The sequence below is a fragment of the Anolis carolinensis genome, chromosome 3, assembly GCF_035594765.1.
Source record: "Anolis carolinensis isolate JA03-04 chromosome 3, rAnoCar3.1.pri, whole genome shotgun sequence".
Classification (NCBI taxonomy): domain Eukaryota; kingdom Metazoa; phylum Chordata; class Lepidosauria; order Squamata; family Dactyloidae; genus Anolis; species Anolis carolinensis.
The window spans coordinates 156,960,885-156,978,010 of NC_085843.1; the positions used below are offsets into that span (position 1 = coordinate 156,960,885).

The 17,126-nt window shown below is 43.2% G+C and overlaps 1 protein-coding gene across 1 annotated transcript in view; it reads right to left on the minus strand.

The window, feature by feature from the left end:
• The window catches only part of atoh8 (atonal bHLH transcription factor 8), a 50,185-nt gene extending 36,823 nt beyond the window's left edge, over positions 1-13,362 (minus strand). The window contains exon 1 of the mRNA XM_008119517.3: positions 12,534-13,362. Within this exon, the coding sequence (XP_008117724.2) occupies positions 12,534-13,007 (474 nt within the window). The 5' untranslated portion in view covers positions 13,008-13,362. The remainder of the gene's footprint in view (positions 1-12,533) is intronic.
• Between the last annotated feature and the right edge of the window lie 3,764 nt (positions 13,363-17,126).

The window sequence follows — 17,126 nt, forward strand, 5'->3', positions numbered from 1 at the left end:
ACATTGTATTAACATAATGGCTCTTTATATCATAGGTAAACACTAACTCTTATTTTTACCCTTGCCTTCTGTTGTTCAACAAAGAAAATAAGCAGCCCTCATTCATTACACTAATTAGGATCTGGGAAACCGCAACACAAAGATTATCTAGATAATAACATTCAAAGAGGAAGGGTTGGCACTGAAATGTGACATACTACAAATCCTGCATAAAGATGTTTGGATATTCTGCATGGAATTACAACTGTGACATACACTATGACATAGGCAAACAGCTGAGGAAATTACCAAGAGACAATTAGACAGAACTAATTGTTCTGTCATTATGGTGAAACAGGAGGATTGTAGATAAAGAAAATAAAGTCTTTAATAAAACAACAGAACTGATGTGTATCCTGGGTGCATATATGTTTTGATTATTAACAAGGTTATCAAGTTGCTCTCTTTTCTAATTACATCAACAAGGATGAGATGCCCTTTTGCTACAATTTGCTACAAGTAAGTATTTACAAACAAAGGCCACCTTCCTGGATTGAACTAGAGCAGGGCTATCAAGGTCATTTTCACTGAGGGTCACATCTGCCTTATGGTTGCCTTCAAAGGGCTGTTTATAATTGTAAGACGGTATACATGTAACTGGGGCCTCCGGTGGCTCAGTGTGTTAAAGCACTGAGCTGCTGAACTTGCAGACCGAAAGGTCCCAGGTTCAAATCCAGGGAGCGGAGTGAGCACCCACTATTAGCTCCAGCTTCTGTCAACCTAGCAGTTCGAAAATATGCAAATGTGAGTAGATCAATAAGTACCGCTCCGGCGGGAAGGTAACGGCGTTCCATGCAGTCATGCCAGCCATATGACCTTGGAGGTGTCTACGGCCACGCCAGTTCTTCGGCTTAGAAATGGAGATGAGCACCAATCCCCAGAGTCAGACACGACTGGACTTAACATCAGGGGAAACCTTTACCTTTACTTATACATGTAACTATATTGCCCTGGTGTTGACAGCCCCGTGGGATACAAAAATGATGTGGCAGGCTTTGCATCTGACATGTGTGGACTAGGAGATCATTGTAACCTAGTATTCTGTTTCCAATACTCATCAACCTGTTGCCTCTGGGAAGCACATAAGTAGAAGACATGAAGGCCACATCACATTCTTCTCTTATTGTCTGCCCTCTTCACCATGTGATGTATCTGATGAATAGCCACTGGGAAGCCCTGGCTGGATTCAGAAAAGAGATTCCCTCTTGGGTAAATCAAACCATAAGTCAGTACATTGAGGATCTCATTCAGATATTGAGGATCTGAAAGGAAGAAATGATGGCTGCTATCAGTATGCAAGGGACCCCCGGTGATGCAGCCGGTTAAACCACTGAAGTGCAGAACTTGCTGACCAAAAGGTCAGTGGTTTGAATCTGGGGAGTGCGGTGAGTTCCTGCTGTTAGCCCCAGCTTCTGCCAACCTAGTTCGAAAACATGCGCATGTGAGTAGATCAATAGGTATCGCTCCAGCGGGAAGGTAACATCACTCCATGCAGTCATGCCAGCCACATGACTTTGGAGGTGTCTACGGACAATGCCGGCTCTTCAGCTTAGAAATGCAGATGAGCATCACCCCCCAGAGTTGGACACGACTAGACTTAATGTCAGGGGAAAACCTTTACCTTTACCCTTTCAGTATGTAAATCAGAACTTTCCAAACTGTGTGTGTGGCACATTAGAATGTTGGCTGCAGTACGGAAGTGTGTCATGCAAACATAACAAGAAACTTCCGAGTCTCTGTGAAATAAGCAATCTATCTATATATAAAAAAGCTTCTGACCATTTCTACTTTAATTAAAACAGCGAAACTACACAACCCAAAACTACGAAACTCCTCCATGCTCGGGGTGCAAAAGTCCCTTCCCTCCTTGCCAAGCCACCGGCTTGGCTAATAGGACCTCCCTATTATCCGTCAGTTTCGGTTACCCGACATTGGGCACACCCCTTTATGTCGGATAACCGGAACTCTACTGTGTCTGTCTATCTATCTATCTATACATGTACTTTAGCCCCTATTAATATATACATACATACATACATACATACATACACAAATACACATATATGGACATATATACAAACATACACACATATATACACACATACATATATACGGCACCTACATACATACATACATACACACATATATATACGCACATACATATATGCATACATACACATATGTACATATCTATACATATAGACACATAACAGTATTGTAACCCGCCGTGAGGACAGGCGAGTAAAAACATTATTATTATATACATAGACAGACATACATACAAACACACACATACAGACATATACATATGTATATATGTATATAGACAGACTTTGTGGTTGCAAGGCTATTCACTGCTATTCCACTAAAGCCACAGCAACGCTTGGCCGGGCACAACTAGTACATTATATATTTCAAATATGTAAATTAAAGATTGTCATTTCCCCATACGCTTCATTATTGCAATTTATATAGGTATCAGTCTCTCTTATAAGGAGTTGGTTTAACCTCCGGTTTGCTAGTAACACTGAATTACTGTGTCGTGAAAGGATGCATATCTAAAAAGTGTGTAACTGGCATGAAGTATTTGGAAAGCTCTGATGTAAATTAATGAAAAACAACTGGCAATCAGAAACATCATGTAAGGCTGCTAGACCCAGAAAACATGCAGGAAAGAGTGGAATCAGTGAAACATGGTGGCCCAAATTCTGCTCTAATTCTGTGATACAACAATATGCCACAGTCTCCTCTCTAATTATGTGATATCACAATATGTCACAGTCTGTCATAACCGCAGAGGTCTGGAAAGCCAGCTATGATATACCTTCCTCCTGAGCATTTCTCAGAATAAGTTGCCTCTCAAGATAGCCAAAGTTTTCTCCACTTTTTCCTAGACCTGCAGCTGTATATAAAATTATCCGTCTAATCCTCTTCATCCAAGATAATCTGAAGTTTGAGCATTTTTTTGAAGAACTGAATCTTAGACCCTGTCTGGGAATTATCTAAGATCTGTGGGTTCAAGAAAAGCATTTTCAATAAACATCTTATTTCTTAAGCTTCTTCAAATTCCTTCTTTGCATGCCTTTTTTTTCATATTTAAGCTATACATTCCCCTTTTTGGTTTATTTAGCACTGTTATTTAACCATGCTGGCATCCTCTTGGGTTTACTTCTATCTTATATTACTCTGTGGTTTTCATTTTATCTGGATCTCTATCATAGTGATTTTAATACTCTTTATGCTTCCTGAAGGAGGTTGACTGAATATAGTAATCACTTCATTTTTGAAAAATTGGCTCTTCTGAAATTAAATATGCCTGTGTTTGACTTTATAGGCAGTCTTCCAACTATATGACAAATTGATAATTACGTGCTCAAATGTTCTTAAATGGTTTAGCAGCTATTGTATCTTTAAACAGATGCCTGGCACCTCACAGTATTAATGCAATGGTCACTTTCCCTCATGTCTGTCCTCTGATGAACCATTCCACTCGAAGGCACTATTGTTTATTGGTTGTAGAAAGACCACCTCTCAGTAGAAATCCAAATGCCAGTTTACCCAGTGAGTTTAAGGATAGTTGAATCACTCAACATCTATTTTTCCTTTGCCTCATTCCATCATTTTCAGCTTCTTCCACACAGCTGTGTAAAATCCACATTGAACTGGATTATATGGCAGTGTGGACTCAAATAATCCAGTTCAAAGCAAATATTGTAGATTATCTGCCTTGATATTCTGGGTTATATGGCTGTGTGGAAGGGCCCTTCAAGCAAGCTCCTGTGGTACTCTTAATCTGTGTGGTCCTTGCCAGACCCAAGGAACCTGTTTACTTGTCTTGCAAGCTCTAGGTGTCCAGAAGCTACCTAGAAGATAATGAAAAATGCAATGGCAAGAAGAAATTCTTCCCTTCTTGAGATAAATTATATAGTTTGTAGAGAACTAGAGTTTATGGGAGAAAATGCGCAAACCAATGATTTCCAAACCAAGTAAAGTCAAACACTGCATCATAGCAGAAGACCCAGGACATGTGACGGCGCGAGTGGTGCCATCTATATGTCAAACTGTAAGCTGCAAGATTTGAATTGTATCATGCCTGATTTTGCTTTTACCCTGTAAATGTAGTTGGACTGATTGGTTATTTATAGCTGTCAATCAATGTTGTTTGCACCAGTTATATTGCACCCTCAGCTCAATTGTTTGGCTCCACCTCTTCCTGGAGTAGGGCAGTGTTTCCTTTTTCATTCCATCATCAAGCTTTCTACCAGATGGATGTGAAAGAGAGACTTGGCTCTAAAAGCCCTTGATTAAGTTACCTCTCAGCACCAATTCTAAGGTTCTTACCCTTGAGACTTATGCTTCATATTCAGGGCCAACCTGGATGACGTTGAGGAGTCTCAAGCGCCTTCAGATCAGTTCTTTGGCATTAGAGAAAGACTGTGTCTTCAAACATAGGCCATTTGGACTGAGGCTGAGGATTGCTCCGGGATTCACAGCCATTCAGAAAGAGGGACCTGGAAAAGCTTCTCAGCTGCAGAGCTCCTTGGACTTAAGACAACCAAAGACTGTAATGTATATTTTCCTTTACCCCTTTGAAACTTCCAGCTTATTGGGATAACCTTTTGTGAACAATAAAACCAGTTTTGAGTTATCTACAGTGTTTTGGTCCTTGGGAGTTCCAGTTTCCCTAAAGGAGGGCAAGAAGCAATCCCCTGGGGAAAGATGTCACGTCCATGCCTCTTTCGCTAAGAGCTATAGCCCCAGGCGCAACAGCACAGGACACTTCCCAGAGCTCAACTACATTGGCAATGTAGCATGCATGTTCTTCCTCAGCTCAGAAGACTACAGTTGGCCCTTCACATTCACGGGGTTATGGGCGCAGAACCCCTGCCAAATTGGAAAAAACACAAATATCCTAAGCCCCTTTAAACATGTATGCTACAGGCTCCTGTTAACAACAGCACCAGCCGTCACTCCCCTTCTCATCTTATCACCAAAAGCCAGGAGTGAATTGGAAGACGTGTGTGGTGAGGCAATCAATGGATTGAAAAGTAGTTTAAAATCTGTTTGGCTCTTTCATAAGCAATTTAGAAGAGAGGGTTGAGAGAATTTGCTGTGGGATGAGAAGTTTGATGAGCTAGAAAGAGATTTAAAATCTGGCTAGTGAAAGGGCAGGAGATTGATAGGAAGAGGAGGGTGAGGAGGTGGAGCTAGTTAAGCAATAGCTACAAGCTTCTGAATACTCAAATCTGCAAAAGAGATACCCACAAATGTGCAGCGCCAACTGTTTTGTGAAATTCAATCATACCACAATCTAACTAAAAGGTAGGACTACTGCAGTTAATTGATATGCCCAGCTTTGCATCCTACTGTGTGCCTAATCTTAGGGAAAGATGTGGACCAAGTACGATTATTAAAACACTTCTTGCATGTTTTGGAATCCATGTCCATTATACAAAGAAAATCTACCTTTTACAGGATTTTTTGTCATTTTCTGGGAAGTATGTGCCTTAAACACATGCTATAAAAGAAATGAGCTAAAATCATTACAGGGTCAGACTGGGAATTGGGAGATCCCAAGTCATGCTCTCTTAACTCTGATATAACTCACAAGATAAAGTTGGGAGGAGAAGAACCACATCTGCAAACTTGAATTTCTATATATCCTCTCTAGTAGGGTAATTTCACCATCAGTGCTCCATTTTTCAATGAAGCATTTAATAATACTGTCAGGCAAGTATAAATTGAGTTTACTGTATATACTCGAGTATAAGCCTAGTTTTTCAGCCCTTTTTTTAGGACTGAAAAAGCCTCTCTCGGCTTATACTCGAGTGAGGGTCCTGGCTGGCTTATACTCAAATATATATGGTACATTTATTATTTCTCTCTATTTTTATTGGTATTATTACATTTATTATTTTACTCTATTGTTATTATTAATAATACATTGATTATTTCACTCTGATATTATTATTGTTAGTATTACATTTATTATTTTATTCTATTATTATTAAAAGGATACATAAGGGCATTTACATTGAAGATGATGAGAATAATGATTTAATCAAAGTTGGACAGTCCTATCTTAGAGTTTTATGTAAATATTCAAAAACATTTATCCTACCGATGCCTCGATTAATGTAATTTTATTGGTTTCTATTTTTATTTCTGAAATAAACCACTCTCGGCTTATACTTGAGTCAATGTTTTCCCAGTTTTCTTGTGATAAACTTAGGTGCCTCGGCTTATATTCAGGTCGGCTTATATTCGAGTATATACGGTAGTTGCTGAAATGTTTGATGAATTAGAAATTAGCAGAATTTGTGCCAGTGGTATTTGTTTCCATACTTTAGTCAAAGATTCAACTGTTCAAGAGACTTGTTGTCTGATGACAAAGGAATGGGAGAATACCTTAAGACGACCAACAAGTAATCCAGAGGCTTATAGCTTTCTTGTGTCTGATAATAAGAATTAACTGCTGTAAAAATGTGCCAGTCCTTTTTGGGAGACCCTAGAAAATGCCTACTGACAAATTGAAAGTCAACTTTGTTGGTGTGAACTGCTGTCAAGACAACTTCAACTTTTGGTGGACTCATGAATAAGAGATCTCAAAACCACTCTATCATCAAAAGCGCAACAGATCTTATAGACTTAGGGCCATGGCTTCCTTGATTAAGTCTGTTCATTTAAAACATAGTCTTCCTCTTTTTCAACTGCCGTCTACCTTAACAAGCATCATTGTCTTTTCTACTGATTCATGTCTTCTCATGATATGGCAAAAGTAGAAAGTTTTCAGTATAACGATCTTTTCTTCTAGGGCAGGCATGGGCAAACTTTGGCCTTCTAGGTATTTTGGCCTTCAACTCCCACAATTCCCACACTGCCCCTAATATCCTAGGATCTGTTTCCTGATTATCTTCTTATCCCAGGTTATTTGGCATTGAAGCCTCATATAATCCAGTTTAAATTAGATAAACTGGAACCAGATCCTGGGGTATAATGCAGTGGCGCAGCGAGTTAAACTGCTGAGCTGCTGGACTTGCTGAACTTGGCGGTTTGAATCTAGGAGCATGGTGAGCTCCCGCTGTTAGCCCCAGCTTCTGCTAACCTAGCAGTTCAAAAAACATGCAAATGTGAGATCACTAGGTACCGCTCTAGTGGGAAGGTAACGGCATTCCATGCAGTCATGCCGGCCACATGGCCTTGGAGGTGTCTATGGACAATGCTGGCTCTTCAGTTTAGAAATGGAGATGAGCACCAACCCCCAGAGTTGGACATGACTAGACTTAATGTCAGGTGAAAACCTTTACCTTTACCTTTTAGAAGCAGCCTCAGATGACTTGCAAATAAATACAAACTACAGACAGGAAGCAGTGCTATGTTCCAATATATCAGTAACCTGACATTTCTGTATATTGCCATCCAAACAGTGCTATTGACATCAGTATCTGTGATCTTTTGAATGTGGGAAGAGCTTTTTTTTCTACAGTAGGTCTGCTGAATCAGCTGGATGAGTATTGGGTGAGCAGTCAGCCCAGACTACCAGCACTGAAGGTGCATCTCATACCAGAATCAAGTTCTGTAGCACATCACAGTAAGTTTTTCTGCCATATTGAGCACATATTTCAATATCAAAGTACAATTTCATAATGGTTTTCTCTCCTAAGAGGGTCCTAGTAACTTTCATTCTGTGAGTGGAGAAGTCTGTGCCCTCATCAAACTCCAATTTTCATGAGATAATAAGGAGAGTTTTCGAATTTCCAAGCAAAAGTCATTCAGTTTTTCCCACTTCAAATGTTTTTGTAGTTTAAAGGAACTCAGGAACGGTGGAGAGGAATGTGTGCATGTCTGTCTTCAGGTTGCCATTGAATGACATTGACCCTATGAATTCATAGGGTTTTCTTAGACAAGGAATATTCAGAAGATGTTTTGCCAATTTCTTCCTCTCAAATTTAGCCTATTACTGGTGGTCTCCCTCGCAAGTTCCAATCGGGACTGACCTTGCTTAGCTTCCAAGATCAAATATGATCTGATGCCTTTTGTGTAGTGTTTCACAACCTGTGGGTCCCCAGATGTTTTGGCTTTCAACTCCCAGAAATCCTAACAGCTGGTAAACTGGCTGGGATTGTAGGACAAAACACCTGGGGATCCACAGATTGAGAACCACTGTTTAGTGTATTTTGGTCTGCATATTGGCTTATACAGAGAAGAACGGGAAAGAAAAAAATGAGTTTGAGAGAGAAAATTAAGTTCTCTCTATTGTTCTTTTTATTTATTTTTCATTTCAACAGAACAAACCATATTTGCCAAAGAGGAGACAGACACCACTTCAATCTATCTTTAGATATATTTATGAAGGTTTACAAGTTTCTGAAAAAGTAAAGATGCTTCTGAATCAAAATAAGATATAACATCAAAATCTTTGAATTGAGTCTCAGAGGAAGAGGGTGTGCCTTCTTAAGAGCATGGTTCTGGAACCAGATTAAGATGAAAATGACTTGGCTTCCTATCCCAGCTTTGATATATGTTATTCTCCCAGTCAGCATACACCCAGAAACAAATGTTTTGTCTGGATAACATTTTATTATAATAACGTTTTCAGTCTTCTATACTAGGACTTCTTAACCTTTTCCCATTTGCAGCTACTTTTTGCCTGAGAAAATCTTATGTGACCATGGGTATATAGAAATACGTAATACAATATTATACTAATAATAATACAATATAATAATATTAATTATATATTATATATTAAATGTAATATTACTAATAATGTTACCATATAATGATATAGTACAATATAGTAATTTATTGCTTATATTGTGCTATGCTAATAATATATTGTATGTACATTTGATTTGTAAGCCGCTCTGGGTCCCCTTCGGGGTGAGAAGAGCGGGATATAAATGTAGTACATATAAATATGTGTGTGTGTGTGTGTAGATACACAACTTTAACTGAAACTGCAAAAATACAGCCAGCAAGCAAAAATTGCATTTGCAAGGCATGCTATACAATGGAGGCTTGTTTTCCTTTTCTATGAAGTATAACTGAAGCATTTGCTGCATGTTGCTGGTAATAGATTCATGTAAATGTCTAAAACAGCCTTTAGAGGCAGGTTACATATTTTTTGTGAGTCCACATTTTCTTATGGGACCTCAAATGAGGTCATAACCCACAGTGTAAGAAGCTTTATTCTATATCAGTGGTTCTCAACCTGTGAGTCCCCAGGTGTTTTGACCTACAACTCCCAGAAATCCCAGCCAGTTTACCAGCTGTTAGGATTTCTGAGAGTTGAAGGCCAAAACATCTGGGGACCCACAGATTGTGCCACGGGGCAATCAGTTGCAGACTGAGTCTGGGTCTATATTGCCATATTATACAGTTTCAGAATGCAGGTTAACTCCATTGAACTAGATTTTTTTTCATGTCAGGAGCAACTGGAGTTGCTTCTGGAGTGAGAGAATTGGCTGTCCGCAAGGACGTTGCCCAGGGGACGCCCAGATGTTTTGATGTTTTACCATCCTTGCGGGAGGCTTCTCTCATGTCCTCGCATGGAGCTGGAGCTGATAGAGGGAGCTCATCTGCGCTCTCCCAGGGTGGGATTTGAACCTGGCAGCCTTCAGGTCAGCACCCAACCTTCAAGTCACAAGGCTTTTATCCCCTAGGCCACCAGAGGGTTTTAGAGCTTCAGAGCTTTCACTTCGGGAAGAACAATACTATGAGCACATAGCTTAGTAACTGACAGGAAAGTGTATTTGATTAACAGGAAAATATAATTTACACCCGGCATGAGACCCGTGTGAACTTTTGATAATAGCGGTGTTGCATCCAACTTTACTTTTTTGGCATGAAGGTGGGTGGAGGAAGGCAATCATAGGTCAGCCAAAATCACAGAGTGTCACGCAATTAGCTGCATGCCATTCATTGTTTAACGATCCTCCGCAGGAACCAAATGTTCCTCTCCTGTTTTCTTACCAACCAAAACCATGTAACCTGATAATCAGATTAGGAACTAAGACCTGAGATCTTGGGGCGGCCTTTCAATGAAAGGTCGCGGGACATATCTCTCCCTGGGCACTGATGCTGTTGAGCACCTTTGGAGGAAGGATTGACCTGGGAGACAAAAGTTTGATGTTCAGTGTTGGATGGAGAACATCAACCAGGGACTCTGCTGGGGAGCCACAAAAGAGAAGGAAGGTTCTGGGTGCCATGAGGGCAGGAAGAGGGCTCCGATTCATGGAGCACAGTCCAAGGGACGTTCTCCAGCCCAGACACCACTGAACGGAGAACAACAGTTCTCAATGGGGATCACACAGTGTATAGGAGTGGGATAGATTGCTCTTTGCCTCAGCCTTGGGTGATGCTAAGCAAGGGCAAGGAAGGGAGGCATGTACAGAGCACATTTCCCAAACCAGTCTAGGATATTATTACTAATATTAGTACTGCATTACTACCTTTATTTCCATCGCGCCTTTCTCCCCATAGGGTAGTGGTTCTCAACCTGTGGGTCCCCAGGTGTTTTGGCCTACAGCCAGTTTACCAGCTGTTAGGATTACTGGGAGTTGAAGGCCAAAACATCTGTGGACCCACAGGCTGAGAACCACTGCCATTGAGATTCAAGGTGGCAAACAACCACACAATTTAATATTTTTTAAAAAATTAAATATTAGTGCCTGGATATAAAGTTAAAATACAATCAAAATATAATACATACAATTAAAGTTACTTTTAGAAACTTAGCATCCTCCCCAAATTCCACCCATAAGCTCCCCAGCAATGTATTTTGCTGCCTGTGGAAGGCCAGCAGGGATGGGGCCAACCTAGTCACTCTTGGGAGGGAATTCCAGAGACTGGGAGCATCCATGGAAAAGGCATCTATGTTTCCACCAAAGCACTTAAGCAAGTGGCGAGACAGAAGGAAGGCCCTTTCCAAAGAATTGTAGATTTCTGACATATTTGTAGAGAGAGTGAGATGGTCCTTCAAATAACCTGGATCTACGCCAGGTTTGCTGGGGAGTTTGTGGCTGGGATTTCTTTTTTGGGGGGGATTATGCATTTTAATTGTATTTATTGTCTTTTAACTGTTATTTTTAACCTAATACTGACAGTAGTTGCTTTGTTTTTCACTGATCAAAGCGTGTGGCTGTTAGGGGTATAAATGAATAATAATGAATGTTCTAGAAGCATTCTCTCCTGACGTTTCACCCACATCTATGGCAGGCATCCTCAGAGGTTGTGAGGTATATTGGAAACTAAGCAAGGGAGGTTTATATATTTGTGGAAGGTCCAGGGTGGGAGAAAGAACTGTTGGCGGGACGTGTGAATGTTGCAATTAAGGAATTAAGGAAAGGCCTATTAAACATCAAATTAGGTTATGATTTTACAAATTAAGCACCAAAACATGTTTTACAACAAATTTGACAGAAAAAGTAGTTCAATACGAAATAATGCTATGTAGTAATTACTGTATTTACGAATTTGGCACCAAAATATCATGATGCATTGAAAACATTGACTACAAAAATGCGTTGGATAACCCAGAACGTTGGATAAGTGAGACTCTAAAGGTAAGGTAAAGGTTTTCCCCTGATGTTAAGTCCAGTCGTGACCGACTCTGGGGGTTGGTGCTCATCTCCATTTCCAAGCCGAAGAGCCGGCGTTGTCCGTAGACACCTCCATGGTCATGTGGCCGGCATGACTGCATGGAGCACCCTTACCTTCCTGCTGGAGCGGTACCTATTGATCTACTCACATTGGCATGTTTTCGAACAGCTTGGTTGGCAGAAGCTGGAGCTAAGAGCGGGCGCTCAAGCCGCTCCCGGGATTTGAACCTGGGACCTTTCGGTCTGCAAGTTCAGCAGCTCAGTGCTTTAACACACTGCGTCACCACCAGGGGCCACAAGTGAGATTCTACTGTACTGTAAATAAATAAATACAGTAGAGTCTCACTTATCCAACATAAACGGGCTGGCAAAATGTTGGATAAGCGAATATGTTGGATAATAAGGAGGCATTAAGGAAAAGCCTATTAAACATCAAATTAGGTTATGATTTTACAAATGAAGCACCAAAACATCATGTTAGACAACAAATTTGGCAGAAAAAGTAGTTCAATACGCAGTAATGCTATGTAGTAATTACTGTATTTATGAATTTAGCACCAAAATATCACAATATATTGAAAACATTGACTACAAAAATGTGTTGGATAATCCAGAACGTTGGATAAGCGAGTGTTGGATAAGTGAGACTCTACTGTACATTAGCTCAATGTTATTTTGAAAAAAATGGCAAGAGAGTTTTCCGAACGCCACCTAGTGGTTGTTTTTGGCAAGGACACGAATCTGTGCAGACATGGGCAAACTTGGGCCCTCCGGGTGTTTTGGACTTCAACTCCCACCATTCCTAACAGCCGGCGTGGGCGTTGAAGTCCAACCCCCCTGGAGAGCCCAGGTTTGCCCATGCCGCCTGCCTGGCCCCCTCCTGGCGCTTACCTGCTTGCGCAGGGCCTCGAAGGCGGCGCTGATGGTGTGCACGCGGGTGCGCTCGCGGGCGTTGGCCAGGAGGCGCCGCGTCTGCTGCAGCGCTTTGATCTCCGACGAGGCGCCCGGCGGGTCCCGCTTCCGAGGCGGGGAAGGGGAGCGAGGGGGCTCCGGGCGGGCGGCGGAGAAGCCCGGCGGGTAGGCGCTCTCCGGCGGCGGGCAGAGCGCGATCCTCGACGGCGGCGCGTCCTTCCCGGGTGGCGAGGGGGAGCCGAGCAGCCCCGCCGGGAAGGGCCGCCCTCGCCGGAGGTCCACCGCTCCCTCGGGTGGAGGTGGTGGTGGTGGTGGAGGGGGAGGGATGGGCAGCCTGGCGGGCTCCCGGCTCTTCCTGCGGAGCTTCTTGATGCCGCTCAGCTCCTGCAGGCAGAGCCGCTTCCAACGCGCCGCCTCCGCCGCCTCCGCCTCTGCCAGCTGCGTGTTCTTCATATTGGGAGTCCCTCCGTCCGCTGCTTTTCTCCCTTCTTCCAGCCCTTCTCCTGCTTCTTCCCTCCACTCAGCCCCGGCTCAGCCTGTCATCTGAAGTCCCGGCCGCATTGCCAGCATTTTTGGGGAAGGCACGCCGCGGGAGCCATCTGTGTTTGTTTAGCCTCAGTTTACACAGAAGCCCCTGTTCGCCAGATCAGTCAGCGCGCCGCCTGCCTCTCGCGGGGAGGAGGGAAGGAGCCAGCCAGCCAGAGAGCCAGGGAGGGGAAGAGCCCGGCCTCACTGGAAGCCAGTCCGGTGGGTGTCTCTCTCTCTCTCTCTCTCGTGTGGGCGCCCCTTGGAAGAAAGAGCAAGCCTTCCCCAAACAGCTGTGCTGCCAATCTCAAGACTGCCCCCCCCATTGGCTCATCTATGGTCCTCGCCCCGCCCCTTCGAGTCTTCATTCTAAGGACCGCTGAAGAATGTTCTCTGTGGAGGCGCTTCTGCCTCCTTCTCCTCCTCATAACTGGCCAAGAGTCTTCCAAGCACACTACCACATTCCTATTTGTTGTATGTATTTCGGGCTGTGTGGCCATGTTCCAGAAGTATTCTCTCCTGACGTTTCGCCCACATCTATGGCAGGCATCCTCAGAGGTTGTTAAGCAAGGATAAACTAGGCAAGGAAGGAAAAAATATATGTGGAGAGTCCAGGGTGTGACAAGAGTCCTTTGTCAGTTGGAAGCAAGCATTAATGTTTCAGTTAATCACCCTAATTAGCATTGGAAAGGTTTGTCTCTTGTCTGGGGGGTATCCTTTGTTCAGAGTCATTAGCCGTCCTTGGGGCTCCTCTGCCCTCAGAGTGTTGCTTCCCACCTACTGTTTAGTTTTTGAGTTTTTTAATACTGGTAGCCAGATTTTGTTCATTTTCATGGTTTCCACCTTTCTGTTGAAGTTGTCCACATGCTTGTGGATTTCAATGGCTTCTCTGTGTAGTCTGACATGATAGTTGTTGGAGTGGTCAAGCATTTCTGTGTTCTCAAATAAGGGGCCCCTGGTGGCACAGTGTATTGAAGTGCTGAGCTGCTGAACTTGCGGACCAAAAGGTCCCAGGTTCAAATCCCAGGAGCAGAATGAGTGCCCGCTGTTAGCCCCAGCTCTTGCCAACCTAGCAGTTCGAAAACATGCAAATGTGAGTAGATCAATAGGTACCACTCCAGCGGGAAGGTAACGGTGCTCCATACAGTCATGCCGGCCACATGACCTTGGAGATGTCTATGGACAACGCCGGCTCTTTGGCTTAGAAATGGAGATGAGCACCAACCCCCAGAGTCGGTCACGACTGGACTTAACGTCAGGGAAAACCTTTACCTTTACCTTTATAAATAATATACTGTGTCCAGGTTGGTTCATCAGGTGCTCTGCTATGGCTGATTTCTCTGGTTGAATTAGTCTGCAGTGCCTTTCATGTTCTTTGACTCGTGTTTGGGTTCTGCGTTTGGTGGTCCCTATGTAGACTTGTCCACAGCTGCATGGTATCTGGTAGACTCCTGCAGAGGAGAGAGGATCCCTCTTGTCTTTCACTGACCGTAGCATTTGTTGGATTTTCCAATGCTAATTAGGCTGATTAACTGAAACATTAACACTGGCTTCTAAATGACAAAGGACTCTTGCCACACCCTGGACTCTCCACAGATATATATATATTTTCCTTCCTTGCCTAGTTTATCCTTGCCTCACAACCTCTGAGGATGCCTGCCATAGATGTGGGCGAAACGTCAGGAGATAATACTTCTAGAACATGTCCATACAGCCCGGAAAACATACAACAACCTAAGATCCCGGCCATGAAAGCCTTCGACAACACACTCCCATGTTTTGGGAGAAAATCCAACAAATGCTCCCTTCAGCGAAGGACAGGAGAGATCGATCCTCTCACCTCTGTAGGAAGTGAGAGAAATCTTCCTCTCAGAAGGGAAATTCACTCCCTTCTTTTTCTTCTTCTGCATTTCTTCCCCCTTTCTTACTATCTTCTCAAACTATAGGAAAAGAGATTCCACCTGAACATTAGGAAGAGCTTCCTAACTGTGAGAACTGTTCAGCAGTGGAACTCTCTGCCCCAGAGTGTGGTGGAGGCTCCTTCTTTGGAGACTTTTAAGCAGAGGCTGGATGGCCATCTGTCGGGGGTGCTTTGAATGTGATTTTTCTGCTTCTTGGCAGGGGGTTGGACTGGATGGCCCATGAGGTCTCTTCCAACTCTATGATTCTACGGGATCCGATGTTTCATTCCACAAGTGAATCTGAGGGTTGACATTTATCACCTGATCAATTTCTATGCAAGAAAATCCCTTTCTCCAATAAAGCCGGATTCCCCCATCTCCTTAAGGTAAGGTTTCCCCTGACGTTAAGTTCAGTCATGTCCGACTCTGGGGGTTGGTGCTCATTTCCATTTCTAAGCCGAAGAGCCGCCGTTGTCCGTAGACACCTCCAAGGTCATGTGGCCAGCATGACTGCATGGAATGCCGTTACCTTCCTGCTGGAGCGGTACCTATTGATCTACTCAAACTGCTAGGTTGACAGAAGCTGGAGCTAACAGCGGGCACTCACTCCGCTCCCCGGATTTGAACCTATGACCTTTTGGTCTGCAAGTTCAGCAGCTCAGCACTTTAACACATTGCGCCACCGGAGGCTTCTCCTTAAAAAGGCATTAAAAACTCAAAAAATTACACACCAACTACACGTCAAGCAGTTATCATCTCAAAAATAAGGCCCAAGGTCACAAAAATATTGTCCATTTTATACTTATATGCTTTACACACATACCACACTTTTCTTGTTTCCTATCTCCCCAGTATTGACCATAGCACACTTCCCTCATTGCCAGCTATCTCGCAAGAGGCTTCCATATCAGGGGTATGGGTTTACTCCAGATTTTAGGCCAATTTTCAAAATATATTAGGGTTCGGCAACTTGGGAAGATCATTGAAAATCTGGAATTCTAAATGAGCAGAATAATTGACCTGTACTCTCAATATGGAAGCCACTGACTAGCCCTCCCAGATCACCTGGCTGTCCCTCCCCCCTCCAGATCACCTGGCAGTCCCTCTGTTTAAGAAAAACAGAGAGCAATGTACTCATGTGTCAATGTTACCCACAGCCTGAGGGTAACAAGAGGACTGGAGCGGAAGTCTCTGCATCAATTTTGCTAGACTGGCCATGTTGTCCAAATGCCTCATCAATGTCTCCCAAAGCAGTTACATTATTCTCAGCTCAAGAACAGAAAACAGAAAGGAGGAAACCATGAAAATGAACAAAATCTGGCTACCAATATTAAAAAACTAAAAAATCAGAACAGTAAATAAGAAGCAACACTCTGAAAACAGAGGAGTTCCAGACATGGGAACCAGGGGCAGCTAACGACTCTGAACAAAGGATGCCCCCAGGCAGGAAGAAGCCAGGAGATGAAGCTATTCAATGCTAATTAAGATGATTAACTACAACATTCACACTGGCCTCCAACTGACAAGAGTTCTTATCTTGTCCTGGACTTTCCACAGGTATATATAAACCTTCCTTTCTTAGTTTCTCCATACCTCACAACCTCTGAGGATGCCTGCCATAGATGTGGGCGAAATGTCAGGAGAGAATACTTCTGGAACATGGCCATAGAGCCTGGAAAACATACAACAACCCTGTGATCCCAGCCATGAAAGCCTTTGACAACATGGTAGATCCCACTCCGGCGGGAAGGTAACGGCGTTCCATGCAGTCATGCCAGCCACATGACCTTGGAGTTGTCTACGGACAACGCTGGCTCTTTGGCTTAGAAATGGAGAAATCTTCAGAGGAGGCCTGCCATAGATGTGGGCAAAACGTCAGGAGAGAATACTTCTGGAACATGGCCATACAGCCCGGAAAACATACAACAACCCAGAAAACAGAATGTTGGTGGACAGCAAAAGATTCATAAAGCAAATCTTAAGAAATGTGGGGAAAACATGGAGAACTGGGAAGCCCTGGCCCTCAAGTGTTCTACCTGGAAGTCAGTGCTGTGGATTTTGAAGAGGCAGAAATATGGGGCGAAAGGAAGAAATGTGGCAAGAAGAAGATACATCAAGCAAACCCTTGTCACAATTATCTTCTATC